This window comes from Equus caballus, chromosome 2, assembly GCF_041296265.1.
Source record: "Equus caballus isolate H_3958 breed thoroughbred chromosome 2, TB-T2T, whole genome shotgun sequence".
Lineage (NCBI taxonomy): Eukaryota > Metazoa > Chordata > Mammalia > Perissodactyla > Equidae > Equus > Equus caballus.
In genome coordinates, this window is record NC_091685.1 from 57729186 (window position 1) to 57741288 (window position 12103).

General features: G+C 47.6%; 1 protein-coding gene across 4 annotated transcripts in view; it reads right to left on the reverse strand.

Moving 5' to 3' along the window:
* The window catches only part of BIN3 (bridging integrator 3), a 56505-nt gene that overhangs the window by 25297 nt on the left and 19105 nt on the right, over positions 1 to 12103 (reverse strand). For 2 of the 4 annotated variants that reach the window (XM_023636156.2, XM_005607672.4), the window contains exon 2: positions 6865 to 6913. In XM_023636156.2, the coding sequence (XP_023491924.1) occupies positions 6865 to 6913 (49 nt within the window). Of the gene's footprint in view, positions 1 to 819; positions 971 to 3510; positions 3921 to 6864; positions 6914 to 12103 lie in introns of all 4 variants that reach the window. The other 2 variants (XM_070261260.1, XM_070261261.1) reach the window with 2 other exon arrangements.

The window sequence follows — 12103 nt, forward strand, 5'->3', positions numbered from 1 at the left end:
TGCTGGGATGTCACGAACACAAACGCTATTACTATGGACTCAAGCAAGGTCTCTGAATTCTTGATTGGTTATCAGACTTCCCCTATGCCAGAGATATTTAAACCAAGTGGGTTTGAGTCCTGAACCCAATTCTGCTGCCACCATGTCAGGTGAAGTCAAGAAAGTCCCTTGCAGTCCTAGGGCCTGAGTCTCTCCATCTGTAAAATGGGGCCTCGGCAACGGTCTCTCGGTGGGGGCCTGTGAAGTAAATGACATCTGGGAGCCCAAAGGAGGGGATCAAGCTCGAGGCCTCTCCTTCGTTCTCTTCCACAGGGGCAGCACCGGCTCCCTGGCCGGCTTGATGAGCCTCTGGACTGAGGTGCTCTGTGAAGTGACCCAGTTAAGAGTCAGGGAGCACTCTCTGCGTGCTTCCACAGGCTCTCCCCCAGACCTCATCTAGGAGGCACGTGCACTTGTGGCCCGCACGGCACTGAGGAGATCCCTGGGACAGAGGGGAGTAACTGTGCAGGGTGACGTCACTAGTGAGCTGTAGAGCTGGCATCTGAACACAGGCAGCCTGGCTCCAAAGCCTGTGCTCTGACCCATCATTCTACCAAAAGGGAAAAAAAGGCGTTTGCTGATGCATTAAAACCATGACTGAAAAAGCTGCCTTCTTGGCTGCTACCCTGAGAGCCCTAAATCCTGACTCTGACTCTCATCAAAAGTTGAAGGTCAGGGAGTGCAAACCTGCAGCAATTGTTAAAACCCGCCCTGTTCTTCACCACACACACTTCCATCAGCAGTGCCCCCAGTGAAAGAGCATTCTAAAAGCCCACCCACCTCACACTCCATGCTTGGATTTAGGTAAATTCAAGAGTCACAGGGGCCGGCCGGGTGGCGCAGTGGTTAAGTGCACACGTTTCGCTTTGGCGGTCCGGGGTCCGTCGGTTTGGATCCTGGGTGTGGACATGGCACCACTTGGCACGCCATGCTAAGGTGGGCATCCCACATATAAAGTAGAGGAAGATGAGCATGGATGTTAGCTCACGGCCAGTCTTCCTCAGCAAAAAGAGGAGGATTGGCAGCAGTTAGCTCAGGGCTAATCTTTCTCAAAAAAAAAAAAAAAGTCACAGAATGGCAGAACATTATTCTGGCCAATTAAGTCACGCTATAAACGAGGTGGATGAAGCCCAGAGAGGGGAAATGATTGACATAAGGACGCAGGGCTTGTTAGTGGCAAACCAAGGCTAGAATTCAACTCCTAGTTCAGGCCTTTTTTTTAAACTACACTCATTCATGCCACAAACATTTACTGAACACCTATTGAGCGCAATGCATTCTGCCAGGTGCTAGGGATACACCAGCGAATACAACAGACATGGGCTCCAGTGGAGCAGACAGAACAAACAAACACGCAGACAAGTGCACACAGGGGAGCTGAATGGGGGGCCCGGCAGGGATGGTGAGGGAACGACACGAGGAATTCCTCAGCTAAGGTCCTCAAGGCACCACAACGTGTCTCACTTGCATGGAGATATCTAGCCTGCCTCATCTGAACTGTAAAATTTAGAAGCAGGAACACATGATCATTTCCCTACTTTATGATGCTAGCATCTAGAACCTTACACAAAATTGTGAAGGAAAATTCACCACTGGTGCCCCAGCCTCCTATCCTACAATTGTTTCCCTCTTTTTAACAGATCCACTTTTTCTCCATCCAAGAACCCAAAATTTTCATCATCGCCTTCCTTAAGATCCATCAAAAGCTGCTCTTTAAGAGCAACCCAAAATTTGAAAATTCAAAATTCACTCCCACTAAGGCACATATGCCTAGTGAAGGTTAAAAGTGTTACCTAACCCAACAGGCCTGTAGGGGGGCAGGAATCAAAGTCTTAGCTCGGTGCAACTGCAGCTGGGAGATGTGTTCTGGACCAAAGGGGCTGTGCCCAGGCCCTTCCAAGTCCGCACTGAGGTTAGTCTAATCCTTTCTCCAACAGTGCTGCGGGGGAAGGTGGTGGAGAGGAATGAGCAGAGACAGATAAGACACGAACTCTCACGCTAGCTGTAGAGCATTAAACATGCTACCTAACATTTTGAGTCTCAGTTTCTTTTCTAGTAAAGCAGGATAATTTCATTTAGACTTATCCCATGTAAATTTCAGGTGGCTGACAAGGAAATGCAGTGACAGTGTCAGCTGCATTGGCTTGTTGGAGGGTCAAGAAGCAGTTTATGTAGAGCACAGAGCAAGGTGCCTGGCCCATGGACGGTGTCTCCTTGTTCCTCTCCTACACACTGGTGTGGGGCGCGGACCAGAGCAGTCCGGGGGTGCAGACTGGTCTGTCACTACTTTGGCAGAGAGAAAAAGCAGCACAAAACACACGGTCAACTGACAGCTAGGATAAACCCTGATTTTGGCTAAGCCTGAAGTCCTGTGCCAGGACTATACCGGGGCCTCCCTTCACTGGACACATCTCCTTTCTTACGTCCTAAGAGGTGACAGCTGAGCAGTCTTTACGTACGAAAAGTATTTTTTTTCCAAAGGGATGAAATTAAAATTAAGGACGTCTTAGCCAGAATCCAGCTCTTCTAAAGACCAAGAACCCAGAGTAGGTGCTCTGGGACAGGAGGCAGAGAGCCTGCCTAACCCCTGGAGCTACAGCCCTGGCTCCTGGCACCCTCTTTTGCAATCCCCAAGTGTGCTGATGTGTGTGGGATGTCAGAGAACACCTGGTCTCCCTGGCGGGGGACTGCATGGACTTGCACAGAGATGGACTGCAGGTTTCCCACTGGGCTGGATCATTCTGGCTGATGAGAAACTTGAGGTCTCCCACTGGAAGCTGAGAAGCATGTTGGGAGTGGGAGCTCAATCCTTCTACTCGATGCCACTCGACATGTGACAGCCTAAGAGAAGTTCATGAACATTTCCCCTCCTCTGCTTCTGGTAGCCTCTGTAGCGGGGTTGTGGTTGCTTTTCTAGCTCACTGGTCCTGAGACCTCTCTCCTCTACTGGGGAGAGATTTAAGGGGACACCACCAGGATTCTAGGCCCTCAGATAATGCACAAGGAATAAAGGGACACACTGGAGTCTCATTCCAAGGGATATCCATTCTGAGAGAAAGAGCTGAACACAAAAGATCTGAGCATCTTTGAATGCTTGATGCCATTGCCAAAAAGGCAACTGGACCGCAGTCAACGATTCAAGTGTAAACACATGTGCTGGACTCTCAGTGGGGCGGGGCAGACAGGGGCAGCCTGGCGAGGTTAGTGCAGGGAGAATCCAGCAGCGAACCACTGCCTCGGCTGCTCCCTGCATTCTTGAAGGCTGGGGTGGAAGGGAAGGACTGTGCTGCTTGCTGCTCTATCCCCAGCGCCTAGGTCAGGCTGGCACAGAGCAGGAGCTCAGGAGTTGTTAAATGACTGAATGGGCTCAGTTCTCACACTCATGGTGAAGTGAGAAAGGAGACCAGCAGGCAGGGCCAGGGCGCTAATCCTTTGTGTGTCAGCTCAGAGCTGAGGCAGGGGAGCACTCACCGCTCTGATGAGTCCCTCTTCAAGGGACGCTCGGGCGGAAAGCAGCCTCCCTTTGGTATGTTACAACAGGATTAAGGAACGAGCTGCAGGTGCCTCCATTTTGCACATGAAAATCTTTCTCAAGTGAGGGTTCAGTGTGGTGGGACTCTCTTCTGCCTTGACTTCACAGAGCGCCTAGCCAGCTATGAATCCAGGTGTGTGCTTTCCTTTGTGTGTGAGACCCAGGGCCATCCTTGCTTCAAAGAGCTCTTCCATGCTCCCAGGTTATGGAGGGAGGCGCAGCTTTTCGCCACACCAAGATGCTCCAGCTACTTCATAAACTGGGGGAGTGGGAGGTGGCTAAGCAGAAGGCTAGGACTTGGAGGTGGGGGAGATGTTTGTTCTTCTGTTTCAGCTCCAATGGTCAGCCCCTGCAGAGAACATGCCATTTTAGCCAAAGCCTTGACAATACCGGAATTTGCGCGAATAACCTGCGCACAGGAGAACAGCAAGGGCAAACATACAATGCTTTCTTTGTGTCTGACAGGTGGGTGCCTTGAGCCAACAGCCTCCTGAAACTCCCTGAAGATAACATGAGCATTTCTTCCCATGACAGGGGGCCATGACTTCCAATAACCTAGGCAGCCCCATCTGCTTCCCTCCTTGAGAGTGTCTGGGCAAGAATAAGAGTGTGTCACCACTGGGGGCAGCTGCCGGAGATGCTGAGATAACCGCACAGCCCTGGCCTGTTTTGGGAGCCAAAAGGGGGCTTGTGGGGTGAAGAACAAGACTCTGAAGAGGCAGGATCTTGCTACACATACTTCAGTGCCTCTGGGGAGCTGAGGAAGCAAAGAACTCTATTCTGAGCTGTAACTCAGCTTTGATTCCCTGTGAGTGAGCAAAGGCCCAGCCTACTGCTCCACTGCACTGGAGAATCCAGCTGCTGGGGACAGGCTGAGTCCCCAGGGGCTTGTAAAGAGAGGCAAATCAACTATCTTCCTGTAATGTCGTTCATAATTACAGAGGGCTTACTATGTGCCAGACACTGTGTTAAGGGCTTCACATGTCCCACTTTGTGCAAGACACATCATACGTCAACGCCACAGGTACGAGGATCACCCTTACTTTACAAAGGAGAAAGAGAGGCTCAGAGAGGGCAAGGAGCTTGCCTAAGGTCACAGACAGCATGTGGCTGAGCCAGGATGGGAATCCAGGCAAGGAAGCTTCCAAATCCGGCTTCTTAAGCACTATTTGATGCCCAGGCTGTGGGGCACCTGATGCCAGGAGGTAGAGGACTACAATTCCACCCGAAACGAGACTGATGCCAGGAGGGGCAGAGGGAGGCCGCGGGCTGCAGGAGGCCATCCGCAGGCGCTGAGGGCTTTCTCAGACTGTGCATCTGCCCCTCCTCTGGAGAGTCCTTGCCGTTCCTCGGATGAAAAGACCCAGAGAGCTTTCTGCCAACAAACTCTGGCAGAGAAGGTGGAAACTGCATTCTAGCTTCTACTTTTCTGTGGAGAACAAAGGCCATCTCAATAAAGGTTGGGGTTTTAGAAGGGTTTTTTGTTTGTTTTTTGTTTTTTGGTAGTGAGTATTGGGAATAAAAGACCCTTTTCAAAACCACTTCCCTTCAAATCTGCCCTGGATTAAACTCTGGAGGCTCAAGGCCACACCTTCCCACTTCCTGTAGCCGGCTAGAGCCCAACACTCGCACGCCCAGATTCTTTGCGCTTCAGCTGAGAGCTCCACAGATGGTCAGCCTCTGCATGGGAGGTAAACTCTCAGCCTCGCCAGGACCTGCCTCTGCTTGAAAAAGAGGAGGACTCTTTCAACGTGCGCCCATTTCCTTTTAAGTAACCTAATTTTGGATTTCCCAATGATAGAGCCATTGGTCAGATGTGTGCTGAACTTCCCTTCCTGCCAAACTGAGGCAATATCTTTCCTGTAGTTCTGAGTCCTAAGCCAAGGAGGGCTGAGGTTATTAAGACAAGGAGTACTGCCAGGGGCTGAGATGACAGTCAAGGGCCTCCACCAGGCTGACGGTGCTCGGCTTCCTGGAGCTGTCACAGTGAGAGGCACTTACTCCCATGTTAAAACCAGGAGCCTTGCTAAGATTTGTGGGTGAGGGGGTTGAAGAGGCCATTTTTTACTAGAATTCCAAAACCTCAGGAGGGCTTCACTGACTGAGTGAGGCAGTATAAAGCAATGGAAAGAGTATTAAACAGAGGCTCAGACTGGAGTTCTAATTCCAGCTCTGTTTGCATTTGGTTTTCACAGCCTTGGAAAGTCACTGTGATTCCAAAGGCCTTGGTTTCTTCACCAGGAACAAGAAGGAGGTTGGACCAGATGATCTCTAAGGACTAACATCTGTTGCCAATCTTCCTTTTTTTTCCTCCCCAAAGCCCCAGTACATAACTGTAGATCCTAGTTGTAGGTCATTCTAGTTCTTCCATGTGGGACACCGCCACACCATGGCTTCATGAGCAGTACCACGTCCGTGCCCAGGATCCAAACCTCTGAACCCCAGGCTGCTGAAGCAGAGCACATGAACTTAACCACTCAGCCACGGGGTGGGCTCCCAGTTCTAGCTTTCCAAGAGTCTAAGATTCTCTTCTTCTCCCATTCTGGAGATACGATAGGGCTGTGAACTGTGGGCTCACAAGGGGCGTAGGATTCAATCACCCCCCTCCCACTGAGTGACTCTGGCTCCTGTCTAAGAATGCATTTAGCAGTGGAGAAAAAGGGGCCTTCACCAGAGAAGCTTCCTGGTCTTTCGGGCAGCTTCAAGTGTCCAGAGATAAAGGCCTGGGACATGCCCTTGGCAAGGGTCTATGTTTCAGGAGCCCTCCTAGGAAAGTGCAGACTGCCACAGTAGATCCTACAGATGGGCTGTTCAGAAGGAGTGTGCAGTCATGTGCCACACTATGATGTTTTGGTCAACGACAGACTGCATACTGACGGCGGTCCCATGAGATTAGTACCATAGAGCCTATGTGTGTGGCAGGTATACCACCTAGCATAAGCACACTCTACGACGTTCACACAACGATGAAATCGCCTGACGACGCACTTCTCAGAACATGCCTGTCTTTAAGCGACGCATGACTGTATTCCTCCTCGCCTCTGTAATCCGTCTATTCCACCTGCCCAAGGAGGGGAAGGAGCTCAGGCGGATCTGAGGGAGGAAAATGTTCCAGGACCGGAGGCCCCTTCAAGTCCCAGTCTGCAGGAGGTTCTAGAGCCAGATGACTGGGCATAATAAGGCCTAGGTTCTGCCTTCTCAGCCTCATGATGTGTTGAGTCAAAGATCTGGTACAAGGCCAAGGCCATGTGAGACAGAATTGGGTCCCAGAATGAAAGAATTGGGTTACTCACTGTTTTGGACACAATTTGTTTCTTGGGCTGCCCAATCTTGAAAGGAATCCTACAAGGGAAAGAGACAATGAAGGATGTTAGGAGAAGTAGAGAAGGATGTGGCTGAAAAGAATTGATGACGGGAGTCACTTTCCCCCAGGAGGGTAAAGAGTAGTAGCAGGGGCCTGCTTCCCAGCCCAGTATAAGGCGCCCTGTTGGCCGAGGACTATCAGCAGCCAGGCTAGGCTCTGGAAGAGGGATCCTCTCGTGGACAGCGTCAGATGGAGGTCTTGGGGCACCACCTTCTGCTCCAGGGCATCTTTCTTACTAATAGTCTGTCGTTTAAATACATTGCAAAGGTGAAGGCAGGGAAGGGGAGATAACTGTACAAATAACAGTCACTATAAACCTTGTGTCTTGAAGAGCTGAAGTCAGAAATGACAGACTCACTTGATAGCTATCATCCTTGAAAACATGCCTTTAAAAAACATCATAAAAACCGCTTATCGTCTGTATCAGGTGCTTCACTAGCGCTCTATAGAGGGACAAACTGTGGATCTGAAGGGCTTCTTGTATGGCTGGGGAGGGATGACAAATTGTAGGGGCATTAAGGACCAGCCAGGCTGGGTTATGTCCCATGAGAACCGACAAAATCTAAATGCAGCTAACTCAGAGAAGAATCTGAAATCCAGCCCAAGCCTGCCTTGCTAGGAAGCTCAGCACCTCAGGTTCCCAACTCAGAGATGGAAGACAGCTTGGCATGATGGAAGGAAGGAAGGTCACAGTCTAGGAGTCTAGGCCTGAGCACTAACCCCGCCTCCACCTCTGATGAGCAGGCTGCCCTTTGGCAGGCAATGATGGCCCTGAGACTCAATTTCCTCCTCTGTGAAATGAGAGGGTTAAACTAGGTAATTCAGAAGCTTCCTTAAGGTGCGGAAAATTCTATGACTCTACAATTCTAAGAAGCAAAGAAGGGTGGCCAGGCTAGAAAGTAAACCAGCACATCCTAAGAGCAACAGAAATGCAGGCCTCTGGCCCCACACAGGAGGGAGTCAAGCAGCCCAGGATCAGCTCAGCCAAGAGGCTACCGCAGCCCTGAGGGTACAGGTGAGACCCTACTCACTACTGTCTTCTCAGCGCTCAGGACCTCAACAATCTCTTCTATTCAAACAGCCCGCTCCCGCTGCTGCACCACCCCTCCACCAGGTCCCTTCCCCCACACCCCCTTCTCCTGAAGCCTGGTTTCTGTTGCCCCAAACTGACCAATACTGTTGCTAAACCCAATGGTATAATTAACCACCGATAATAACCCCAGACAACGATCTGGCAGAGAGGATGGACCAGCCTGACTCACAGTGGTTTAAATTTAATTTCTAGAGGACATCCTGTTTATTGTTAACCCAGCCCCATAATTTGGGAGTGTTAACCCTTTGGTGGCTGGCTGATTCACGTGGCTTCTGTAAACAAATAATCTCAGGATATATAATTACCAGGAGAAGGGGAAGCTATGCAACTGAAAAAGAAAGACAAAATGAAACAGCCATTTCCCTGTTTCAGACCTAAAGAAGAAAGGTTAAGGGGGGACGAGCTCCTTAGCTGTCCCTCCACTCACCCCCCCGCCCCCGTTACTTTTCCCCAAATCGGATTTGGTTGACTGACAGAATGGTTTTCGACAGTGAGTAACTGCCCTCAAGGACCGTTTTGGTGACAGTGCAAATGAGGTCCTGGTGGCATTCGAAAAGACTGATCCTGTTCTGTCCGAAGCACGCGGTGGTATAAAAAGCTCTGGAGCAGTATCGGTCAGCCTGGTCTCTGCCTCTGACTAGTTTTATGATTTGAACAAATCCCAATCTCTCTGGAGCTCAGTTTCTTAAACTATAGAACAAAGGAGTTGGCATAGATGGCCCTTCCAGCTTATCTAAACCTTGAATTCTAAGCTGAATCTGCATTCAAGAACACGGAGAGTAGGAAGAGAATTCTAAAGAATTCCGAGTGGTCTTCAGATGGCTCCACTTGGAGTGTAGTACCCCGGCGAGGTGCAGAGATTCGGCACTTAGAGTCCATTATTTGTGGTGCCACAGCCTCTCTCTACATCTTAATTTAGAATCACAGTATTTTTAGAACTGCAAGTTACCATAGAAATGTTTCCAGTTCAACCCTCTCAGTTTGTAGATGAGAAAGCAGACCTGGAGGGGTTCAGTGACTGGCCCAGGGTCGTTGTGCTGGTTCACAACAAAACCAGGAGAAAGCAGTCAGGACCCCACCTGCCAGTCCAGTTACTACTCATGGTTTAATACTCTTTCACATGAATTTGTTATATGTATTTGGGAACTAGGAAGAAATAATCTGACCGAAATACCTAATCTTAAAATACTCAGGGATCTAGCAGGGGTTCATTGTCCTTTGAGAGAGTGGAGATGAAAGAAGGCAGTGTTATCAGGAGGGAGGCCGTGCTGAACACGCAGAGGAGGGCACGGGGACTGCAGCTCCTCGGGTCACACGTGGCTGCATAACACAGCTCCGATTACTTTCCATCTGCCTCTTCAAAAGCCATCTCTGCCTCCTGGAGGGATGCCTTTTTAGAAAAAATAAACTTTTAATTTTAAAAGTTTTAGATTTACAGAACAATTGTGACGATAGTACAGAATTTCCATATATCCCACACCAAGTTTCCCTTATTATTAACATCTTACATTAGTGCGATGCATTTGTCATAATTAATGAACCAATACTGATATCGTAAAGGCTACACTTTAAGCAGATTTCGTTAGTTATTACCTAAGGTCCTTTTCCAGTTCCAGGATCCCACCCAGGTTACCACATTACATTTAGTCATTAAGTCTCCTTAGGCTCCTCTTAGCAGTGGTATTTTCTCAGACTTTCCTTGTTTTTGATGACCTTCATAGTTTTAAGGAGTGCTGGTCAGGTATTTTATAGAATGTCCCTCAGGTGGGATTTGTCTGATAGTTTTCTCATGACTAGACTGGGGTTATGAGTTTTGGGGAGGAAGAGGTGAAGTGCCATTCTCACCTCGCCATATTTAGGGTCTGAGCTATCAACATGACTTATTCCTGTTGACATTAACCTCTGTCACCTGGCTGCAGCACTGTTTCCCAGGTTTCTCCACTACACAGTGACTCCCTGCCTCCTCCCACACTCCCCTCTGTGGGAGGAAGCCACCATGCACAGCCCACACTTAAGGAGTGAGGAATTACACTCCACCTCTTTGAGGGCAGAATAGCTGTATAAATTATTCGGAATTCTTTATGGGAGACTTTTATTCTCCCTTATTCATTCATTCATTCATTCTGGTGAGGAAGATTGGCCCTGAGCTAACATCTATTGCCAATCCTCCTCTTTTTGCCTGAGGAAGATTGTCGCTGAGCTAACATCTGTGCCAATCTTCCTCTAGTTTGTATGTGGGATGCTGCCACAGCACGTCTTGATGAGCAGTATGTAGGTCCACACCTGGGATCCGAACCCATGAACCCTGGGCTGCTGAAGCCGAGTGCACAAACTTAACCACTATGCTACCGGGCAGGCCTCTTTATTTATTTATTCAATCATTCATATCAGTATGGACTCATAGGTATTTATTTTATACTTTGGGTTATAATCCAACACTATTTTGTTGCTCAAGCTGTTCCAGCTTTGGCCATTGGGGGCTCTTTCAGTTGGCCTCTGCGTCCTTCTGACATACCCACATCTGTGTGTGTGTGTGTGTGTGTGTGTGTGTGTGTGTGTGCACGTGCTTCTGCAGGCACATGTATGTGTTTTGTTTAGTACTTCCTTACTTTCTGGACTATGAGATGCTCCAGACTCATTATCTTGTACCCAGCCCTAGAACTGGTTGAGGAACTTCTTAAAACAGCAGTCAGTGCCCTATAATATGGTCTTAACCTTCCTTCAGTCTTCCTTCCCATCCACCCAATACAACTACTCTGATTCAGCCAAGTGGCTGTTCATTACTCCCCAAATCCAGATGCTTTACAACTTCCTATCCCCAACTGGGACATTTTTGAGTGCAAAAATGTCATTAATAATGTCATCAGGACAACATGCATAAAACTTGGACTGTTTATGGCAACAGGGACTACGGCCACCCCACCCATATGGAATGCTTTCCCCTTCTTCCAGCTTCATCAAAGCTGTTCTCAAGTCCAAAATCTTGCTTACCTTCTTCTAAAAGTCTAAGATTTTATTTGGCATTTTAAAATATTCTATCTTTTACAGTTAATTAGTTTATCCCTTTAAAAAGTAAAACATGCTCATCAGAGAAAAGTTGAGAAATACAGTAAAGTATAAAAGACAGAAAAGAAGAGAGAAAAGAGAGAGAGAAAAGAAGGAAAAACACCCCAAACAGCCCACTGTTTCACATCTAAAAGATAAACAAAATTAATGTTTTGGTGTTAACTATATTTCAAAAATTAGCAGAAAGACAAAAACGGAAGCAAATATGCTAGATGTTAGTAGCGCTTAATTCTGGGTGGTGAGAATATGATTACTGTTTTCTGCTTTGCACTTTCCATATTTTTCAAGTAAACTAAAAAAATCCCTTAAGTTTTTTTTCTTGACTACAAAAATAACACCTGATCAGAGTCAAAAACTTGGAAAACATGGAAAAACACAAAGGACAAACACACACACACAAAATCTCAAAGAAAAATAAACAGTTAATACCCTTAATCTCAGTGTGTACACATGTGTATGTGCATATGTATATATGCATATTTTCACAACTTTTAAAAAATAAAGGAAATATGTATCATGAATGTCTTTACACACCAATACACAGTTTCCATCAGCCTGACTTTTCAGAGCCACCCTGTATTTCATTATACACCTTACCACTAGTTTTATTACCGTAACCCATATCACTTACTGGTGGTCATTTCAACCCTTTCAAAATTTTCTGCTCTTATAAAAAAGAAATTGTAATAGCTAAATTTTTGTGCACATCAAGGATTAGTCACATAGGACAATTCTTAGAACTGGAATTGCTGGGTCAAAGGATATATACATGTTGGGTATATACACGTTTAAAGCTTCGACACATTTGCCAAATTGCCCTAGAGGCACTGATTGAAACAGTTGACATTTTTTAAAAGACTGAAATAGTTTACATTTTACCACCAGCCCTTCGCCCTGTCTATCAGCATTTTTTCCCGGCTTAGTGGTCTTTCCCTTGCCTTTCCCTTTTGTACATGTATGTTTTTAATGGACAGAAGCTTTTGATTAGTATCCAGTCAAATCTTCCAAA